Consider the following 22,934-nt stretch of genomic DNA (forward strand, 5'->3'; position numbering starts at 1 on the left):
CCCCGGGGTTGTGGGAATTGAGGGAGGGCCACTACGATTGGTATTGGGATTTGCGTGCAGCAATGTCAATGGAAATGACTGCCGGACTGGGGCCATTTCATTTCGGAATATTACGGAGCCCCGGGAAGTGTCACTCTGCCCCCTCCAGCTGACAGAAGTATAATTGCAATGGGCTTGAGTGTTGCCGCTGCTTACCAAATGAGATAATCCTTTTCAAACTCGTACGAGGTCTTCCACAGCTTCTCGATGGGCTCCATTTTCTCGATGATCTCGGCCAGAAGTGGAAAGGCGGAGACGTCGATTTGCAGTAGAGTCTCCTCTGTGTTGATGGCCTTGGCCTCACGACTGAGATTCTGTTGGGTAGATAGAAATAAATATAAAAAATATATTAAAACATTTCTAACACCAATGGTTTAATGTCACGCCAAAGCTTTAGCCACATGGAATCGAACGCAATCTTCCAAAGAAATACCAGCAAAGCATAGCTAATCCCTCACCTCAATGGTGGTGAAGAGCAAATCGACTGTATCCACCCGCTCCTTGAGCTCCTCCAGCGTGAGCACATCCCGGATTTCCCGGATGCGAAAGCCGTCCATCGTACGCTTCTCCTGGGCCAGCAGCTTCTCGAACTCCATGCGCCGCTCCCTGCGGAATGTGTCGGCTTAGTATCTGGGATCTGTACGGGATCAGGGTCCTAATCGGCATTTCACTCACCGCAGGGCCAGCTCCAGATTATCACGCACCACCGCCAGGCGGGCGGCGCTCAGATCCAGGACCTCCTCCAGTTCGCCCGGCAGGATGAATGTGCGCGAGTTGAGATGAAGTTCATCGCCTGCGGATGGGAGTGAGGCCAGGGCGAGACTGGATGACATGGCTCTCGATTGTACTCGCTGCTAATTAACTGCGCTTAACTCTTAATTAATTGGCTGACTTTCTTTTTCGGGGGATAAAATAATTAGTTATTCGAGTAGGTACGAGCATCTTTGGCCCTGACAAGCTGTATCCGTGAGTATTTGGTGTGACAAAGCCACACACTCGGACGGACGGCCAAATAGACAGGCAAACAGACAAACAGAAAGACAGACAGACAGACAGACAAACAGAAAGACAGACAGACAGTTGGAGCCGCAAATTCAGAGGGACTGAAGTACACATTGTAGCTATCCGAAAGATACACACGACACTCGACGATAACTGGCAATTGTCTGCGAGGATTTCTGTGGGTGTGAGCCCGTCTGCATTTGCTGGTTGTCAAAGCAACTTTCACACATTCATGAATTTGTTAAGCTCATTAAGTTGCATTTTCGGGGTTTTAGCGGAGCTCAATGTTTGGTGTCTCACCGCAAGTAATTATAAAACCAATTAGTAGACTCAGCTTGTTAGTTGAGGTTAATTATGTTAAGCGAAGCTGCACTTCCTGCCTTTCCTATGAGCCCATTCCATTCCCTTCCGCATCACCTCTCTTCCCAAAAGCCAAACACAGCGCAAAGCAAACACACTAGCTACACTGCGAGATAATCTGCTGTTATGATGGTAATCTCTGTGGCAGAGGTTAAAGGTTATGGGGCGTTCTCTAGAAGGTAGAGAGAATGTATGTAAGTACTGTACTCTATGTAAACTTCTCCAAAGATGTAACCTTCATTATTGTAATAATTCATAAATAAGGAACATGACTTCTCTTAGAGGTTACTTCAAATTCAATTACAAAAATGAACTTATGTACCCTTGGGGTTAATTTTAAAGCGCTGGAGATTGTATATCGTATTTTCCCGCAGTGTCTAGCTTTTGGTCAGGATACCAAGAGGGAAAGAGCTCGGCTGTCCAGCTGCAGCTGCACAAACAGCGGAAGGGAGACAGCGGGAAAGGAGGAGGAGGAGGTCCTGACTAAACCAATTGCATCACTTACTGGACAGGTAGGTGTGTGTCAGCAGGAAGACGACGCGCTTCAACACGTTCTTGATTTCATCCTTGATGGCAAATATGCGCATCTCCCGGCAGTCGTTGATGTAGTTCTGCAGGGCCACCACCTCGGGAGTCTCCTCCGGCCGCTCGCCGGCCTTCATCGACATCTCCTCCAGCTCCTCGCAGATGCTGAAGTGGCAGAAAAGAGTAGAAATCGGGTAAAAAAATCAGGTAGCATGCATGCACATATATGTATGTACTCGCATAGAGCAAAGTTATCTATTAAGTGGCATTGGGGGGCAGTCAGCATAAAAGTTAAGTGAAAGAGCACTCGCACTTCATTTAGCTGATGCCAATGCCGATGCTGATGCTGATGCAATCTGTTCTCGCCGCTTGGTTACTTGGTTACCTGGCAACTTGGCTACTTACGCTCGATTCTCGTTCCAATTGAGGGCTTTGTAAAAATCAATTATGAAATCGTAGATTTCGCGCACATACATCCGCAGCGATAGCTTCACGTGCCGATTATCCAGCATGAACAGGTTGAGCGGAATGAAATCGCGCAGATAATAGGTCGTATCGCTCACGGCCTGCAATTTTTTCAACAGCTCCTGGACAACCTAAAGGACATGGGCGGCACATCCAAAGGGGGGTGCAGAAGAGGGAGTTATTAAAAGTTATCGCGGGGTAGAGTTTTAAAATTCTATTAGTTGCATCACAATGTTACTTTGATTAAATGAACTCATTTGATATGCTGCCTATACATATTTAAATGTTTGAAATACCATTACAACATATATTACAATTCCATGTATGCATTACAATTTGAACTGTGTAATTAACCACTGCCAATATTTGCCAACTAATTACATTTTCAGTAGTCAATTAAATTAAATAAACTATTTGTGCAGTACGGAAATAGTCTAATGCCCATCTACTTCTTTGACATTGCACTTTAAAGCCTGTCTAGAATGAGTTCGCTGTGGATTTTTCCAAAGATAGAACCCCTTTCCAGTTACAGGGCACCACCACTGATCCACCAGTGGTGCATCGATGGTGGTGCCGACCGAGACGCACTCGCATTTCATGCATCGACTGGCAGGCAGCAGGGAGCAGACAGCATACGCAGTCGGAAGTAATTTTTATTTTATATAAATTGAGCAAAAAACCAAGCCGAATCAGACGAGTCGAGAGGAGAGGAAATTGCTGGTCGTTTCATAAAACTTAATGAATGCGCACTGCAATTGCAGTATGGACGTAGTATGGTAGGGGACGGGGGTGAAGTCAATTGAGCGAATGATATACGTTTGGTAATTCACGGGCTGTCTAAGGGTAACAGCAAGCCCAACTTTGTAAAATCAACAGGCTGTGCGAAGCCAAACAGTGACTAATTAAACATTGCACACAGCTGACAAAATGCCAGAAATCAGCGAAAGGAGAGGAGCACTGTTCGGCAGGCGTTTTAATCCCGATTCCCGGCGAGGTGGAACTTGTCAAATTAGACAAACTGCCAGCTATTTTCCAACTCCCATCTCCCAACTCCCAACTCCTGTCGACTGCGAGTTGTCTGTCTGTCAGCAGTCTATTAATATTCCATAATGAAATTTTATGTTAATTCTACGCATCATTGCGTGTAATCAAATCGAAATAAATAATTAAATCCATTTCAAGACGGGCCTGGGGCTCACAGTGCCCTGATTGCCACCAGGCGGGATGGATGGACTCACCCCAAGTTCCGGCAGGATATTCTCGGTCCAGACCTTCTGCACCATGGGCAATATTAGCTTTTGGAAGAGTCCAAAGTAATACTTGTAGATGGGCTTCAGGTAAACGTGTACTCCCTGCCAGTTGACTTTGACGATCTGCTCTACTTTCTCACACAGTTCCAGAAAATCCACATGGTCCTCATCAATGAAATACAGGAAGCCCTTGGTTTCGGGTTCTGCAAACAAGGGTTATATCTAACAAATAAGTATAATAACCGTATAGACTTTTACTAACCACCGCCAGACATGACGAACTCGAGGCGTGGAATTTCATAGCCCACCGCCAAGATACTCTTGAAATGCTCTGTAAAAATCCGAGGCAGCTCCTGCATATAGGGATATATGTAGAGCTTATTCGAGTGATCCAGTTCAAACTGAGCCACATCGTCAATATCTTGAATCTGTAAATACATATTTAAGCCGTTACTTATATTCATTCATATCATTAAAGTCCAGCGTATTTACATTTTCCACAAACTGGTTGACTTGCGGCTGCTGAAAAGGATCCGCATCGTCCTCATCATAGACATAAATGTTCGATGCGGGCCTGACTCCAGGACCCATGTCGATGGGCTCGTGATCGAAGTGGGCACCGACCACAGAGGCAATCAGGGTCATTAGCGGTATCCTCTTCAGCTTGGCGTCGAACATGGAGTACTTTTCGATGCGGTTGCCGCCCTTGAAGGCGCACAGGACCTTGAAAAGGTAGTTAATGCTTTTGCTAATGAGGCTGTTCAAGTGGCGGGACATCGCCGAGTGGATGCAGCGGAACAGCGTGGCCGCAAGTCCTCCGTACTTCCCCGACATGGGCACCATGTCCTTCCAAGTGCCTCGCATCTCGTTCATAAGGTCAGCACATCTCGGCAGCCAGTCGTTGAGCAGCAACTTGAAGATAACATTTAATATAAGTAATGTTTCTAAAAGACGTAGACTTACATCCCGAACGTCAGCGCAACTCTTCTCAATGAAAACCTGGACAGTATCTGCATCCAGTGGTCGTTGAGCCAGAAGCAGCTGGCCGAGATCTACAACCACCAGATCCTCATACAGATCGTTCCACAACCTATCCAGTGCCTGAACTGTGGGATGTGTGGTCATGAGAACCTCGCCGATGCGAGCCTTGGCCCTCAGGATGTTGGAACGCCAGGGAACTGGCGAGGAAATGGTCAAAATGGGAAACTCTGGGGGCTCCCTTTCCAGCTGCAGACGCCTTCTCTCCATATTAGATCTGCGGATCAAAGATAATCAGTCTACGTATGAATGAGGTCACATCAAGCCAAGGATGACCCACGATAAGAGGTAGTTCAGGAAAGTGCGCTTGACGTGGTGGCGGAAGTCCTCCTGCAGATCGATGAGGCACACGATAATAAGGATGGCGAGGTCCTGGCGCACACCGCGGTCCCCCACGAACAGGTAATCCATTAATATAACTTCTGGTGGCAGTTTGGGCCAATCTTTCTGTAATGAGTTGATTAGACATGGTCGTGAATGGGGTTGAAAAGGGGACGACAGGTGGTATAAACTTTGCTGGCGCTCCAAGGCGATTTTGGAACTATGAAGTTCGCGAACAGGTGGACGGGGGACTGGATTCTGGATTCTGGATTCTCAACGGAGCATCTTTGGGTGCTCATTAACCCGCCTTTGCCGGCACTGATTTGCCGGCGCTGATGGCAAGTGCTTGGCTTAAATCCCTGCCAAAGTTTGTTTGGCGCTCACGTCAAAACATCAACACGCGCCCCGTCACTTGTCATCCCAGATTCCCCCAGATTCCCCCATATCTCCAATCTCGAACCATCCAATTCTGGGAGCATGTTTAATATGCTCGCACTGCCGGCAAACTTTTTCGACGGCAAAACTTCTACCGAATTCTGAGCCAGTTAAGTTTACTAATAATGTCTACGGTACGCTAGGTTGGGAGTGCCTATTATATATTAATCTGTGTAGCCCGCCTAGTTGTTTTTAGTCAAGCCTGCTTATTAAGTTAAAGATCTAATAAACTTTTTTTGCATACTCAAACTCAAATAGTTAATACAAGTTCTGAAAAATAGTGTTTGATCTAAATGGAGTCAAATGTGAGTACAGAAAAAGAGGGGGTCTTATATTGGATGCAGAAAAAAGAATAAATTGTATAAAGATAAATACTATTACTCACCTTTTCCTTTACGATAAATCGGTAGGCATCCTGAAGAAGGGCGCTCCTGGGATCGATGCGTCTGAAGGCCTCTCGGATGAGGTGAGATGGATACGTCGCCAGTTGCACTATGGACATCTGGATGGACATAAACATAGGGATTAGGATGTGGACGGGGTGCTGTTATTAAATCGGGTGTGATTCACGCCATCACCACACAAGCGGTTTCCCTTTTTAACAGCTAATCACGTTATTCATAACTCAACCACGCCCCCGGACCGTAATATTTACGAGGTATGAATTATATAATTTTTATAAGCACGTTTCGCGTAGCAGTGTTGACAGTTTAGCTTTTATCCCGTCAGTTCTGGCTTCTTATACCATTGAAATATCTGCGACCATATAAGGTATATATATTCTGGATCAGTATCAACGACCGTGTCCATTTAGCCATGTCTGTCTGCAAGTCCGTCCGTCCGTTTCTAGGCAAACTTCCCTCCCTGTTTTAACGCTAAATGCACGAGAACTCGACTTCAGTTTACCAGAGCTGGCTTCCTATCTTAATCAAATTGTTTATCGTCAAAACAAGCGTATTTTTTAGAAAATAGTGGGCACCACTGACCCGAAGTCAACGCAGCTTAATTTACCCACACGCCCACGCACACATGTTTACTTTGTATGGACTTTATTATTATCATTTTTTATGGACAGAGACACAAAGATACGGACACGGACATGGATATGGACACGGTGGCGAGGAAGAATACGGAGCACCACACGGACACGGAGCCAATGTCGGACGGAGTCAACGATAAAATTTATTTACGCCCGACGCTGGTGCTCACTTTTGATGGGTTTTTTATGGTCTCGGTCAGGGAGTCATTGCGCCTGGTATTTCGCTTTCATTTTTCATATCGCCCTTTTTTTATGCATTTAGCATATGTTTGGTCAGTTCAGTTGCATAGCTCAGAACTACATTGCTATCTCATTTCCAAAACTATATCTCATCACAACTCACACTTTTTAGCAGACACTGGTATCGCTTTTGTATCTTCAGGGTGAAGACCTTCTCGGCTTTGGCCAGCTCGTCTTGATATTTAGCCATCATTTTAATCTTTTGGTCGTCAGGATCCACCGGTTGCAGGGGTTGCATGTACGGAAAGTGGCTGTATAGAAAAGGGTTTTAACAATTGTTAATAATTAGAAAGTAAAGAAATGAATACTAACGTTGCTTCCATCCTTTTGAGGCAGCGCAGGAACTCCTCATTTGTGGTAAAGTCCTTACGATGGATGCGACACTTGCCCACATAGCAGTTCTTTTTCTTTCCCTGTGTAAAATTAAGTTCATTTTAAAACATTTTATAGCATATAACATATAGTAAACACACATACCACCAATATGCCTGCCGACTTAAGGATGCGATTTGTGTTGTCCTTGCAATTAGGTGGATCGGGATATTTAGTGAGTCCGTGGCCAATTTTGTGCTCAGCTGCTTTCAGCACTGGCTCGATTAGTTCATCAATTATTTTGCCAACTCTCACCAGTTCGTTGCGACATTCTGTAATATAAGTTGGATTAAAAATATATGTATGTATATCCACTTGAGAGTCCCTTACCCTGCGGAGTGCGAAATGCGTAGTGATCGCCGGCCGTGAACTTCTGCTTCTTGGGAGGTCCTCTCATATTGTTGACCCGCATATGGCGGGCAGAGGGAGTTCGGTAGGCTCCAATCAGCTCCGAAGGGGATCCGTGCTGGCGCCTCAGCTGGTTTGTCCACAAGGAGGAGCTGGTTCCGCAGCCCGGGTAGAAGATCCGCACTCGGCGATTGCAGTATATGTCCAGGAGGTGGCTGGTCATTTCATAGATTTCCTGCTCACTGGGACGCACTGAGCCGAGCATGTTGAAAGGGGTATCAAATTTTTAATAATGCACACTGAGTAAATATGTACGCTTATTTATTACCGCCAGTCATCCATTTGTCAATCCAGGGAAATTGATTACAGGCTGCAAGCGAATAAAAAATAAAAAAAAAACAAACCAAAGGCAGATGATGGTAAAAAATAATGCGAAAAATTGAAATTGAAAATCGCATTTAATATTTGCCCACGAATATGACATGGTCTGTCTGCACTTTTCGAATTTGATTTTCCCCCTTTTTGCGTGACTTTTCACGTGCCTGAAAGGCAGGGCAAATGGGCTTGTTTGCGCAGCATGAAATTGTTTTAAACAAAAGTCACGGCAGCACAGTTCGATTTTTAACTGATTAAACTGAAATTAATTTCCATTCCGGGCCTTTACAAACGAACTCCCCCGGGGCCCACTGGACATCTCTGGCTATCTGTGGGCTTGTTGGTCGTATTTGCATGCTAATGTCTATTGGCAACACGCTTTTATGCCATTGTGTAACCGGATCCCTAAGCAGACCACGCCCACGCCCACCGCCCACTGGGACGGCGCTTCCATTCTGGCATAAAATATTAAAAAACTAGACACAAAAATTAAACATTTTTATTACGAACTAGCGACAAAAGTCGAGACTGCAGGGAGATATGGTTTGCAGGTGGGAATATGCGAACAACGATTGCTCTTTTTTTAGGTAAAAGGAAGTAAATAAAAAGAGCAAATAATTAAATTTGTAGCTAAGATTAATGCAACTTAAAATGTGCAACGAATTTATATTTTGTTAAAGAATGACTACACAGACTTTAAAGAAATGCAAGTGCTTTGCATTCATATGAAATAATTGCCATAAAAAGTTCTCGTAGTTATTATAATATTCATCACATATTCATCTCATATGGACTCCTTCAGAGTAACAAGCCAATTACACATTTTTCAAAGAGTATGCAGCCGGAAAAAACGACAACATAAAAATGTTTCATGTAAATGCTAAATAAAACACTATGATAAACATGTTGTAGAGTCACTCGACCCGACCTTCGTCCTTGCCCTACGCCTCCTCCCCCTGCCACCCCTCTCCCTTCCCCTCTTCCACCCCCGCTGACTACCCTTGAGTGCCCTGCACTCCCAAAGGATATTCAAATAAATGTCATACGCATTTGTTTTTCGGTTTTACCTTTTTTCTCATTTCGGTTATAAAATTTTATGTTAAAAGGATAATGTTTGGAATTTTTATGTTTACAGGTGAACAATTTTCCAGCGAGCTGCGCTGTGGGAGTCGGAAAATGGCATGGAAAGCGGGCAACAGAGGGGCGGTGGGGTGGAGCTGCCAAGAAGGAATGGGGAGTTGGGTGAGGCAGCAGCACCTTCAGTCGGGGGCATGTTTTCGCATTTAATAAAGTATTAAGTGTTATGTTTTTGCGGTAAAGTTCTCACTCATTGAATAACACGAAATGTGTGGCAATTTGTTTGGGGCATTCACCCATTCCCGGCACCTGGTTTAATGCGCAAATGTTGTTCCACTTAATTGTGGTTTTCCCCCGGAAATGTTCCTGCTTACCCATGGAGTCAAAGTTGTAGGCATGATCCTTGGCATCGCGCAACATCTCGAACTGCTCGGGCATGATAATGTCCTCCAGCTGCAGCTCCTGCAGGCTGTCATCATCGCACTCGTCATACTCCTCCTTCACATTATCCAAATCGTAGCGGTGGAAGTCGAACTCCCGATTGCAGCGTCCCACTATTTTGTCAGTCTGCATGTGAGCTAAGTGTGCAAAGATATTTAGATATGGAAAGTTAAAGGTGGTTAAGGAAGCTCACATATCTTCTCCTGCAGGAACTCCTTGACAGGATCCAGGGGCAGCTGGTCGAAGTCATAGGTCAGATTGTAGAAGGGGCAGTCGTTCAGCTGGCGCTTTTCGCCCTTCTTCTGAGCCTGCGAAACTCTGGGCAGATGAAGTGTGCGCTTCCTCCTCAGCTTGTCATCCTGCAGCCGAGGATCGCAGTAGGGACGTCGCTCGGGAGCTACCTTCTTCTGCATGGCGAGGACATGGATTGGATGGGATGGTTCGAGGATGGTTCAGGTATGGTGTACGCGTGATCCTTCCGTCGATGCTGGTTTGTTAACGAATCGTATTCAAAGCCAACACAACGAAACACGATTTCTAGTCTGCTTTCATTTGTTTCACTCTGTGCGGGGCATACTTTTCTCCGTTCTAGCAATATGGAAAACAAAACTCGTAGCTCGGATGCCAAAAAGTTTGCACAGCAGCAGCAGCAGTGGAAGCGGCAGCAGTGGAAGCGAAATATTTGCGGGCCAGCGATGAACGTGAAATGTTTACAAACAAAGTCGAGGCCCAGGCACTGGGCATGGATGGCCATGGCAACGGGAATCCGGGGCCAGGAGTCCGGGCACCGGGGCGTACGTGTAACCCCGGCAACCAGGACCGGCTGCAAAAGCCGCTACCGGAGCTGGAGACACCCCGACACTCCGTCAATGCTCGCCTTTCAACGTCCTACGCTGAGCTCGATAATATTTGATATTTGTGTCTGGCGGAGGGATGGCTTCCCATGGCTGCCACTGCAGTCACAGCTACACGGAGAAGAAAACACAGGAATATTGGAAAGCAAGGACATTAGGAGAACAATATCTAAAATAGTATCTATATGTAATCTGTAATATAATAATGTAATATTTCCTCTAAGCCTGGCATACATCCATTTTGTTTAGATTTGTCAAGACCATAAGCATAAATATTTAAATTATTTTTCATTTGCTTGATTTTTTCTCCAAGTGTAGGCCAGAGCGCCAGGAGCAGGCCGCGTTACCTGGCAGCTTTTCTCGAATTGTGCACACATTTTTCAATAAAGCGCTGCAACTGCAGAGAAGCTCGTCCTGGTGATGCTGCCGCTGCTCCTGGCATTCTGTATATTTATTATCCCAGCTGTCTGGCAAAGGAGCAGCAGGACGAACAGGAGCAGTAGCAGCAGAAGCGGCGGGAACAGCGGGAGCACCGACTCGTCATTGAACCTGATGATATGTTGACAATGATGGAAAATAATAATACTCGGCCAGGGCTCGGCATGTTCGGAGCTCCCTAATAGGGTTGCAGCTGAATGGGGAAGTCGCATGCATAATGCTACGAGGCAGCATAATCATGAGCCGATTTCGCGAGGAGATCCCATTGCATTTCGCCCGCCAAAGGAACTGACTTTAATAAGGACGATTCAAGTGGCAGTGGTGTTTTGGGCCACTGAATGTGCAATTAGCGCCGCAATTAATTGTGGTAAATTAATTGGAAATTTGATTAATGGTCAGTTGCGGTTAACTCACCTTTGTCCTTCTTCCAGGACAACGCACTTAGTCTCTGAGAGCGCAGTAAGTGCGGTTGCCACACATGCGAAAGTTCGAGGAAATCGTGTGTGTTCGAGGTGACAAGTCGTGGGAATAGCCAGGCATGCGATGCCATTGCAGGCCGGGAAAGCCCGGATTCAGGATCCAGTATGCAGGTCATCCGCCTGTCACGTGCCTAAGCGCCACGGACAACGCAATGCAGGTGCCACCGACAGGTCCTTCGGGGATCGCGGCAACGGGGAGTGGGCCTTTCAGCTGCAGTGCATCCAGAGCCATGCGTGACAAATATTTATTAACTGCCACAGCAGCCGGGCATCGGCTTAGAGACTTGATCTTGGCATAAGGGGGGCTAATAAAAAATTGATTCCGACTTCGTCGATTGTCACAAATAATGATTACCACGCATTTTCGAACACATTATCCTGAGGGGGGCCATGACACGCATCAAATTGCATTTAGTTTGTCATTGGCCTGCTGGGTGGGTTGACTTTTTCGGCTGATTTGGGGTTCGGGTGTGCGGACTTTGGCAAACAAAGGGCCGTAATGCGACGGCTGTCAGTCACGTGACCTCATTGCTGACAATACACAAAAGGGGGAGGGACAACATCATTATTAACAAAGTCAACGAGCAGAGCAACAAAAGTCCGGACTCCGGAGGAGCAGCATCGCTTCCAGCCTGCGAGTATGCAACACTTTTCCACCGGAACGGAAATAAGTCGAATCCAATCATACCCTAAGAAGCTTAACTTCCCGGCGACATGGTACTTCCTTTCTCTGGCTTGGGGATGTATGAAATTGGATATGCCTGCTCATTCTCATACTCCAAAGAAGTAGGAATAAATCATGGTAAAAGAGCATATATCACTGCTGCTGGGGGTAAGTGGAGAATATGAATATATTGCATTGCAGCTTTAAGAACTTTAAGCCTTACTATTGAATTCCAATATATCGAAATATAAAAGTGCAAGAGCGATACATATTTACCTAATTAATTTGCTTAGCTATAAGGGCTTGAAAAGTGCATAGCATCCATTCAGGTAGGGTATAATTAAAGAACTGCCTCGTCAAGGCAAAGTTTTCCTCTTTTTTCAGCTCGGTCTCTCTTTTCTTTTGCAGCTCCATTCCCCATTGTTTATTTGCCTCGATTCCGTGTTTTTTTCCGTCGGCTGCCGTGGCGAATCGCATTTTGTCCACGTGATTAATGGGCAGCAGTGGAAGACGTCGCGACTTGAAAAATTACATTCAAAATAAACGACAGAGGCGTCGTGGTCGGCGTTTTAAAACGGCCGTCACACGTGAGGGGATTGGGGGCGGGGCATGGGCGGGGCATGGGCGGGGCATGGGTGGTGCAAGGGGGTCAAAGGGCGTGAGGTGGGTGGAGGATAAGGATATCTGGCAGCAAAATTCGTCCTGACGCACGTAAAAGATGCAACAGGAGCGAGAGCAAACACCGTGTGATTTACACGCAACCTACGGGGGGTGGGGTGGAAATGGGCAAATATGGGTGAAAATGGGGTGGGGTTGGTAGGGGGTCATAGTGCAAATTAGGGGTTGACGCTGCCGTACGGGCAACGCACTCTGTTGTCAATTGAAAACGTGCCAACAATTTGCAACGACGATTAATCGTGCGACCAAACTGGAAGTTACACTTGCCCCTGGTCCGTTGGTCCTTTGGCAGCTTCTGATGCTGATGCTCCTGATGCTCCGCCTCCTGGTTCAAAGGATGCGAGGATGTCTGGGATGTCGTCCTTTCACCGGCGGAACCGTGCATGCTGCGACGCATTTGCAGCTCTGTTTACGACCAAGTTTGCCCTGCGTTTGACTAATTTGTGTGAACTCTATTATGCGTGCCTGCGAATGGGAACGGGAATGGCTATGAACTTGGGTTGGGAATTGATGGCCATGGTAAAGCTAAAGCTGAAGGTAGAGGTGGTCTGGAGACCAAAGCTCGGTCAGACGTCTGATGAGCACTTAATTCCCGGTCGCTAATTGGTTCCAAGATGAAGAAGGACACGCACCGGTGGGATGATCAGCAGCTCGGAAGTCAATCGATTTGCGGCATATGAGATGAGGTGGAATTGCAGGCAGCTTAAATCACGGCTATATTTATGGTTGGTTAATTATCGGTGTTCGCTTTAACTTTAATCAATTTTTATCGCTAATATTTCTCCTCTTCTCGGCTTTATGTTATCATTAATAATGAATATAATTATGGAATGTCAAAGTGGGTAGAATGAAAAAACCGACTGAAATACAATCGCTTTATACGGATGCAGATACAGATAGAGAGATACTCCGCCGACCGGGACGTCATTAAAGGCTTTTGTATGCAATTACATGCCGCATTGAGCAATCATAAATTAGCTTTGCAAAAGTGCGATAAAAAAATATAGCGAAATTCGATTAAATTATAAAATGTGCAAAAATTTAATGCTCATAATGAAAAGTCGGCCCAGCCCACACTCGCGCATTAATCATAACAATTTGCAACCTATTTTTGCATCTCTTATTTCGCATTGCTAAATAAAAAAATTGATTGGCTACTGAAATCTGCCGACTGTATATTCATATTCATATTTGTTTTAAATGTCAACAATCATCAATGCAAATTCACTACAAATATAGCCAAGTCATTCCTGATTTATCCTCGAAATGTCGCATCAATTTCGATCGAGTGGCATCTGTTGGAGGCAAAAAAAAAAGTGAATTCAAGTGGAAACAGCATCGATGTCAAAGATAGAGATATATGGATACCTGATAGCCTTTGCAGCGCAGCTGACCTATTAAATTAAAATACAATAAATATTGATGGTAACAAAAGATGTAATCTCAAAACTAACCGAAAAATAGTACAAATACTAAAGTCGTGACACAGTAAGAAAAGAAATGCCAGATTATTTTAGCCCGTCATATTGAGATAAGGGCTAGATCCCATTTTGGTAGCATGTCAAATTCATTAAACTAAAACCTTGAAATTGGGTTAAAAATTTGCATGCACATGTACACGTCCTGTATGCTCCTTTTTTGATGAAGAAAAGAAGGCGAAATTTAGTTTTGAAATTAAATTATCGGACGAGGAACTTTAAGGGTAGCGGAATAACAATTCGCTTAGCTAAGCATTTTCAGCGCTCTCCGATAAAATTTTCGACCCGGGTAAATATTTGTGCGAATTTCTGCCGGATAAACCAGGAAGCCCAACTATGTCCACGTCCATGTGGGTGTTTTTCCCCCTTGGCCACTTGGCCACTTGGCCATGTGTGTCTACGAATAAATTCTGCAATGCGTAGCTCAAAATTTCCGACACTAAATTGTTATGGTTTTTAGTCTTAAAGATAAATGTACTTAGCCAAAGGACTCAGACTCAGTTTCGGTGTTGGTTGTTGGTTGATGGTTGTTGGTTCATGGTAAAGTTTTGCATATGCCCGAGAATATTTACTTGTGAGGAGATTGTTGTTTAGTTAAACCGTAAAAAGACTGGCATTTTCGGGATAGAGTTGCTCTGTCGTTGCCAGAGACAATGTAACATTTAAGAAAATTTAAGCCGCAGGCGACTTAAAAGCGAGACGACGAGTCAGTCCCTTTCTGTCAGTGGTCCTTTTTAGCCGGGCCATATGATTTAGCCATTCTGTTGTTGCTGCTACAACTGCCATTGTTGGGGATTTGGCCAGCCTTTGCCGTTGCCTCTGCTTCTGCCTTTGGATTTGGATTTTTTACTCATTGTCTTCGGAAAGCCCGAAAACAGCGAGACCAAAGTGGATGGCTGTACTAGTGGAGCAAAGCCCGGGATAGATGGATGGACAGGCAAACAATTGTTGTTCGTATCCTGGTTAGCTTTGGCCAAGGATCTGCCAGTGCTGTTCCTGCTACTCCTGCTACTCCTGCTTTTGCGGCTGCTGTACAAATTAGTTTCTAATACCTTCAAGTCAAACAGTGGACCCAGAGACCTTTGCCGGCAGGGCAAACAGACAGCCAGGCGAACAAACACAGTGGATCTGTGGATCAAATTGGGCTTGGACAAAGTCCTGCGCCCCTGCCACCCCTTAAACCCCCAACTCTGCCCCAAGGAAGTTTGCCGAATCACTTGAGCGTGTTTATGAAATAACCTTGGCTTGAGTCTATACAGCTTGGTGGGCGTGTTTGTGAGCTACGAGCCGCCTAATTACAAAACTCATCCGTTCTCGATTGATTCTACAGCAAATGGTATTTTAAATAGTTTCGCTTAGTTTTCCTTTCCCCCCCATTTAAAGTCCACTTCAAGGCATAATGCTCCAGAAGCTTTCCAACAGAAGAGTTGGCCCGAAAACAGAACCACAAGACCATGTGGCGGGTTTAATGAGCTAACTGCTGATTTTCTCGATTCCCCGCTGAGCGCACCGTCATTCTCCGTTTATCTTTGGCCAAAGTTTTAAAATTAATTTTTAATTGTTTATGCTGCAAAAGTTTAGCGGAGCTCAAGGAGCAAAACAACGTGAAAAATAAAAGTAATTGCTGCAGCACTAAGAAATAATAAAGATACTTTTGTTTCCAGCTTGCATTGTGTTGCTCGTGCTGTCTTCTCAAAGCATTCAGTTTTCATTAGACCAATAAAGGAAATTAGCTGCTTAAAGATACTGCATGTACTAGCTCTTGACTATTTATTTAAGCAATTTTATAACCATTACTTCTCAGACGTTTGATTGTTTCCCAGACTTGAGAGCTGACTTTTTCCTTTCCGATCTTTGAGAATACCCTGACCCTGTAGTAGAACCATAAACGGCAGCTGCTCTTAACCAACTAACCCAGTGATCTGAGACCTTGCCTTGAGCGAAGTTCAGAGCAGATGTGAATGCAAATTTCGAGAGGTGGGCATATTATTCAGGCAATAATCGGGCCAACAAAGTGCCCATTGATAACGATCGTGTATAACCGTAAAGTGGGGTGGAGAACCCATGGGTATTACGGCGTTGGCCATTTGCATAACATTGGGCCGAAAGAGTTGATGTCGCGGTGTCAGCACTAAAAGCAAATGGCATAAAGCAGCGGAAAACAGAGGCAATGCCTTATAAAAGGAAATTATGCAAATTGCTAATAAATTATAGTGAGCCAGCGAACGACATGTAAAATAATAACAAGCGGACGCCGAGCTGGAGATGGAGCTATGAGCTGGGAGCTGGGAACTGGGAGCTTTTTGGGCTGGAGGAGCGGTCGCGAATTGAATTACAAATGTAAACACAATGCCATGGGACAGGACAGCACAGTACAGTACAGTACAGGACAGCACAGGACAGGAGAGGAGTTCCAGGACATGCCGGAGTGCTGACAGGACGGAGGCACGGACAGTGGAAGCGGCATTGCGAAATCATTAAAATAATAAAGCGCTGTGTTCGCTTTCAAGACGAGAACGACAAGGACAACGACAACGGCAACGACAACGACGCGATGACGACGATGACAACAGCGGCGACAAGGACATTAACTGGCGAGCGGATAATGGCGAAACTTTTTGACATTTATTGTGTTTGTGTCGAATGTTTATTTATGATTGCACGCGGCCGGAGTTCAGGCCGTATTTACATTACAATGATCAGAAGAGCATAACTAAGGGCCAACAGATCCACTTCCCATTTCCATTCCCATTCCCAAAAACCCTCGAATCCTCGTCCGTATCATCGGCTTGTTTGCGTATGCGAATGCGTATTAAATTAATGATACTTTCTAGTTCATAAAATTCGTTATGCCAGAGCTCCGGGCTCTGATTCTGGCTGCGAATCTGTTTTGTGTGCGAATATCAATGTCCAAACACAAATCAAATAATCACATAAATGAGAGCACAACACAAACTCTGGCACATGCGGCGGGTGTGTCTATTGGATTGAAACAAATTGATTGTCATAAAACATCGTTTATACATATTATAATGTGTCATAGGATGTTCATGCTTCACATCATGCGTTTGGTTCAAAACCAAACCGCCAAAAGATATACAGTTTAGCTCCCCTAGCTCGAACCACCATCTGCCACATTTTAAAATTGAGATTTTCGAAGTCTGGGTAGCAGAAATGTTACTACGGGTTCTTTTTTGCAACCTGACATTTTTTTTAATGGAAATACGATTTCAAGAGATGCGTTTTTAAAAAAAATTAATGTTTTGGAAATGAGTGCAAACAACCAATTCCTTCAGCTTCAATAGAACAACCTATGTTTAAAATTTTGCTATTAGATATACTTGTATGTTAATTTACTCACTCACTTACTTTACGTACTTTGATTAAAATTAGGGGCAGATTAACTTACGGCAGCTTGACTGTACTTGCATCCTCATCTCGGTGGTCTGCCACGATTTCACAAGTGGCGATGTGAGTGATTGCGATAAGGACGCCGCTGTCCGGGATCGGGAGTGTTTCATTCATATTTTGGCCCCTTTATGACGGCGATAGTTCCCCTAGCAACTGCAGACGAAGTCAGAAACCCAAAGCAGGCAAAATTTATGGTTGTTTACAGCAGATTGCACACCCCATTTGCTTTGTTTTGCACTCGCTGCCACTTGACACACATTTCGGGGCACAAACTCAAGATGGCTATATGGCGACGACGATGACTCTTGAAAAACCCAAAAAACTTACGCAGTTTTGTCTCTTTAATTAGTCCAAGGCCGCGGGGTGCGGCGCCCCGTAACGGGGAGGAAATATTCGTAAGACCCTCGGGAGTACCAAAGTGAAAGTGCCCCAACATCATATGCATGATTTGTGCAAAAGTTTCCCCAGCCAGCTCCGGCTCCTCCTCCTCCTCCTGCTCCTCCTCCTGGTACCTCCTGCTCGTCCTTTTCCTGCCGCCAGCAAGCTTGTTTTGCCAAGTTTATGAATTTCATAGCCAAAGTTTTTCGGCAGCACATAACATGCTCCCAACTTGTAAGCTGCTGCGCTGTTTTCTCGTCTTCGTCCTTTCGCGTGCAGCATATTTTCGGCGAAATCTTTGATATCCTGCTCGCAAGGAGCAGTTAACGTGAAGCGGGTCGCAGGATACACAGTTTATTATTACTAGTTCTACGGACCGTGTAATCGACCATTGCGCAATTAGCCATTAAGCTAAGACGTTGGGTTTTCGATGGGGAATGCTATACTCTTTAGATGTATATGAAAAATATTATTATTATTTGTTAAAAATAATGTTACATATTACTCATTTCTTAGCCTTTTATGTCCGAAGTATACAAATTTTTAACCGAATCTAATATAAATACTAACACTAATCGTAACATCAGTCAGGTTCTTTGGTACTTCTATTAAACCAATGTTATAAAAATCAAACCTTAGATGTTTTTCAATGATATTTTAATTACTGTTTTAATGAACATAACTCTCTATAAAATAATAAATATTTAACCTGAATTTATATAAAATATTAATATTACATAAAAAATGCGATTTTCGATAAGCCGCTGACAATGCAGCTTCCCACACTCCACAGTCCAATTAATTGAAATTAAATCCTGTATGAATCACAAAACGGAACGAATTAAAACCAATTCGAAAACCTATCAGCGAAACCCATTAAACAAATACGACGTGCTGCCCGTGCGACCTTTTGCCAACCATCAATCTTGAGCGGTTCGTTGAACTCCAAAAGCGAGTAGTACGCAAATTACCGATAGCCACTTGAGAAATTAACGTTCGAAACTATTAATAAATGACCATACGCATACGTAAACGTACGCTGCCATTAAAATAAACACCATTGAAAACGATTGTGATTTTGCATTAGATCTTGTTAAGATCACCGATGCTCGCTCTTGACCGTGAAGCCATATCTCAAGCTATGGCAATAGCCATCGAGTCCAATCGAAGTGGCGAACGACAAACGAAAGCGAAACGCAGAGCATTTAGTTCCGCACTGGGCAATTTTTGGGCAACTCCTATGCACTGTGGGATAATTAGTTTGTAAGTTGGAGTGTGAAATACATATTTGAAACCCTTCTGATATCATGATAAATTACATTTTCGTTCACCTTCTGATTCCCTTCTGATATCACAGCTTGACAAGGATGTACAGAAGGACTATAATTTCTGTTTAAGGCTTAGAAAACAATGTTCGGAAATGTTCAAAAAGAAGCTGTAGTACTTGCATTATTTTTCCCAACAACTAGTTTTTCAAACACCAATGTACATTTTACCCACTGTGCGCTCTGGAAGCAAACCGGCTTCCAGCCAGCCTATCTCCACGTGACGACGAAGTTGGGAGACGATGACGGTGAGGGTGACGGTGACGGGGGCTCTTGAGGGCTCGAGTGGCGCATGTTGGGTCTTTGGCCAGATTCATTGCTTTGTTACCGATTTGGAGTCGGTTTCCGCCGCTGTTTGCCGGCAAACAGAACGCCGATCATTGTTTGAATGGAAGCTGGCAAACATTGGAGCGTATAAATATGCGGACAAATTGCGACGATTAATCATTCGACCCATAGATTCCATCGTCAAAGCAATTAGCTTGGAGATCTATAGCAAGATGGTGAATATTCCAGCAGCAAGGATACCTACCCTCCAGGATTATTTCATCTAACACTTCATATATATATTCACTTTCCAGAAACTTTTCTTAGCCTGCATCTTTATCGCCGCCGCGACGGCTGCAGTGATTCCTGTCGAACAAGCCAGGCACCGTCGTGACGTCTCCGAGATCGTGAACGAGTACATCCCGCCGGCGGAGGAAGTTGGCGCCGAGTTGGCCCAAGACCCCGCCGCCCTGGGAGATGATGGATACCGCTACAAGACCGTGCGCCGATTGAAGCTCCGTCACCGTCGTGATGTCTCCGAGATCGCCAACGAATACCTGCCCCCCACTGAGGAGGTTGTTGCTGATGCCCCAGTTGAGGAAGCTCCAGTTGAGGAAGTGTCCCAGGACTCCGCCGTTCTTGCCGCCGATGGATACCAGTACAAGACTGTGCGTCGCCTGAAGTACCGCCAGCGTCGTGATGTTTCCGAGATCGCCAACGAGTACCTGCCACCCACTGAGGATGCCGCCACCGAAGCCCCCATTGAGGAGGCTCCAGTTGAGGAAGCCAGCCAGGACTCCGCTGTCCTTGCCGCCGATGGATACCAGTACAAGACCGTGCGTCGTCTCAAGTACCGCCAGCGTCGTGATGTTTCCGAGATCGCCAACGAATACCTGCCCCCCACTGAGGAGGTTGTTGCTGATGCCCCAGTTGAGGAGGTTCCAGTTGAGGAAGCCAGCCAGGACTCCGCTGTCCTTGCCGCCGATGGATACCAGTACAAGACCGTCCGTCGGCTGAAGTACCGCCAGCGTCGTGATGTTTCCGAGATCGCCAACGAATACCTGCCACCCACTGAGGATGCCGCCACCGAAGCCCCCATTGAGGAGGCTCCAGTTGAGGAAGCCAGCCAGGACTCCGCTGTCCTTGCCGCCGATGGATACCAGTACAAGACCGTGCGTCGTCTCAAGTACCGCCAGCGTCGTGATGTTTCCGAGATCGCCAACGAATACCTGCCCCCCACTGAGGAGGTTGTTGCCGATGCCCCAGTGGAAGAGGTTCCAGTTGAGGAAGCCAGCCAGGACTCCGCCGTTCTTGCCGCCGATGGATACCAGTACAAGACCGTCCGTCGCCTGAAGTACCGCCAGCGTCGTGATGTTTCCGAGATCGCCAACGAATACCTGCCCCCCACTGAGGAGGTTGTTGCTGATGCCCCAGTTGAGGAAGCTCCAGTTGAGGAAGTGTCCCAGGACTCCGCCGTTCTTGCCGCCGATGGATACCAGTACAAGACTGTGCGTCGCCTGAAGTACCGCCAGCGTCGTGATGTTTCCGAGATCGCCAACGAGTACCTGCCACCCACTGAGGATGCCGCCACCGAAGCCCCCATTGAGGAAGCTCCAGTTGAGGAAGCCAGCCAGGACTCCGCTGTCCTTGCCGCCGATGGATACCAGTACAAGACTGTGCGTCGCCTAAAGTACCGCCAGCGTCGTGATGTTTCCGAGATCGCCAACGAATACCTGCCCCCCACTGAGGAGGTTGTTGCTGATGCCCCAGTTGAGGAGGTTCCAGTTGAGGAAGCCAGCCAGGACTCCGCTGTCCTTGCCGCCGATGGATACCAGTACAAGACCGTCCGTCGGCTGAAGTACCGCCAGCGTCGTGATGTTTCCGAGATCGCCAACGAATACCTGCCACCCACTGAGGATGCCGCCACCGAAGCCCCCATTGAGGAAGCTCCAGTTGAGGAAGCCAGCCAGGACTCCGCTGTCCTTGCCGCCGATGGATACCAGTACAAGACCGTGCGTCGTCTCAAGTACCGCCAGCGTCGTGATGTTTCCGAGATCGCCAACGAATACCTGCCCCCCACTGAGGAGGTTGTTGCTGATGCCCCCGTTGAGGAGGTTCCAGTTGAGGAAGCCAGCCAGGACTCCGCTGTCCTTGCCGCCGATGGATACCAGTACAAGACCGTCCGTCGCCTGAAGTACCGCCAGCGCCGTGATGTTTCTGAGATCGCCAACGAATACCTGCCCCCCACTGAGGAGGTTGTTGCTGATGCCCCCGTTGAGGAGGTTCCAGTTGAGGAAGCCAGCCAGGACTCCGCTGTCCTTGCCGCCGATGGATACCAGTACAAGACCGTCCGTCGCCTGAAGTACCGCCAGCGCCGTGATGTTTCTGAGATCGCCAACGAATACCTGCCCCCCACTGAGGAGGTTGTTGCTGATGCCCCCGTTGAGGAGGTTCCAGTTGAGGAAGCCAGCCAGGACTCCGCTGTCCTTGCCGCCGATGGATACCAGTACAAGACTGTGCGTCGTCTCAAGTACCGCCAGCGTCGGGATGTTTCCGAGATTGCCAACGAATACTTGCCCCCTTCCGAGGAGGTTGTCACCGAGACTCCTGTGGAGGTGGCTCCAGTTGAGGAAGCTTCTCAGGATTCTGCTGTTTTGGCTGCCGATGGTTACCAGTACAAGACCGTGCGTCGCCTGAAGTACCGCCAGCGCCGCGATGTCTCCGAGATTGCCAGCGACTACCTGCCCCCCGCCGAGGAGACGGTGGTGGCTGATGCGCCCGTCGAGGAAGTGTCCCAGGACTCCGCCGTTCTTGGCGACGAGGGCTACCGGTACAAGACCGTGCGCCGTCTGAAGCTGCGTCATCGCCGTGCCCTGTAAGTCCGGATGACTGCGAATACACCTGTACCTGAACTACTCGTTCGCGACTTGATCCTCTCACCCCCACCAACCACTACTAGGCCGTAAGTTTTGCTATTATTTAACGATTGAAATCAACGAATAAATCCAACGAAAATTGTTATACCATAACCCACCTGTGTATGTGTATGCCGGACTCAGGTGAGCCCACCCCCAGGGGCCACGCACCTGTTGGGAATGGGACTCGGACTCGATTCCATAAATTGTGTACCTTTTCGCTTAGTTATGACAGCAACAGTTAAGCTCGTGGCTCAGCGCACAAGAACGCAATTATCCAAAAGCGAAGGGGGCAAGGACGATGGCGATGGCGAAGGGTCAGCGGGTTGGTCAGGACCCGAACCGGGATCCTGTATTTTGTCCCGGGTCCTGGGTCCTGGCACCTTCCTCGCAGCCAGGCGCAACTTCGGCGAACTCTAACAAATACTTTAAGCTATGCTTTTGAAGATGTTAATCTCATGTCAAGTCCACTTTACACACAACGTTAAGGGTTTGCCCTGGCCTGCCATGTCCTTCTCAGCCCATTTATCCCTGCGCTGAAAGAAAATTCAGTTCGTTTTACTGAAAAGCATATTTATAACAAACTCCCAAAACTCATGTAAGGAACAATTTGGGAATGCTGTCGCTCAGTGTGCCCGCCCGCCAGGAACAAAGTCACCCATTGATTTGTGATGGTGTGTGTGGGAGTGTGTGTGGGTGTGGGTCCTTGTTTGGTGTTGG

At 46.5% G+C, this 22,934-nt stretch overlaps 3 protein-coding genes across 4 annotated transcripts in view; 2 read left to right on the plus strand and 1 right to left on the minus strand.

Annotated features, from left to right (window-relative positions):
- Positions 1–9,903, minus strand: part of LOC122616207 (dynein axonemal heavy chain 3) — a 34,873-nt gene extending 24,970 nt beyond the window's left edge. Inside the window, exons 1-18 of one of the 2 annotated variants that reach the window (XM_043791576.1) lie at positions 9,521–9,903; positions 9,261–9,464; positions 7,763–7,804; positions 7,417–7,686; positions 7,192–7,358; positions 7,027–7,127; positions 6,818–6,965; positions 5,821–5,937; positions 4,960–5,126; positions 4,605–4,896; positions 4,134–4,553; positions 3,904–4,069; positions 3,630–3,844; positions 2,332–2,522; positions 1,907–2,091; positions 715–832; positions 498–645; positions 196–353 (exon numbers count right to left, since the gene is read on the minus strand). In XM_043791576.1, the coding sequence (XP_043647511.1) occupies positions 196–353; positions 498–645; positions 715–832; positions 1,907–2,091; positions 2,332–2,522; positions 3,630–3,844; positions 3,904–4,069; positions 4,134–4,553; positions 4,605–4,896; positions 4,960–5,126; positions 5,821–5,937; positions 6,818–6,965; positions 7,027–7,127; positions 7,192–7,358; positions 7,417–7,686; positions 7,763–7,804; positions 9,261–9,464; positions 9,521–9,740 (3,329 nt within the window). In that variant the 5' untranslated portion in view covers positions 9,741–9,903. The other variant, XM_043791577.1, reaches the window with a different exon arrangement.
- A 1,254-nt stretch (positions 9,904–11,157) lies between these two features.
- LOC122618138 lies at positions 11,158–11,397 on the plus strand. The gene has a single exon (XM_043794287.1). The coding sequence runs from the start codon at positions 11,158–11,160 to the stop codon at positions 11,395–11,397; it is 240 nt and encodes a 79-aa protein (XP_043650222.1).
- A 7,877-nt stretch (positions 11,398–19,274) lies between these two features.
- LOC122616447 (titin) lies at positions 19,275–22,178 on the plus strand. Its single transcript, XM_043791899.1, has 2 exons — positions 19,275–19,535; positions 19,614–22,178. Exons 1-2 carry the CDS (start codon positions 19,275–19,277, stop codon positions 22,176–22,178), a joined length of 2,826 nt encoding a protein of 941 aa, XP_043647834.1.
- The last annotated feature ends 756 nt before the right edge of the window (positions 22,179–22,934 follow it).

This window comes from Drosophila teissieri, chromosome 3L (assembly GCF_016746235.2).
Source record: "Drosophila teissieri strain GT53w chromosome 3L, Prin_Dtei_1.1, whole genome shotgun sequence".
In the NCBI taxonomy this organism is placed as follows: domain Eukaryota; kingdom Metazoa; phylum Arthropoda; class Insecta; order Diptera; family Drosophilidae; genus Drosophila; species Drosophila teissieri.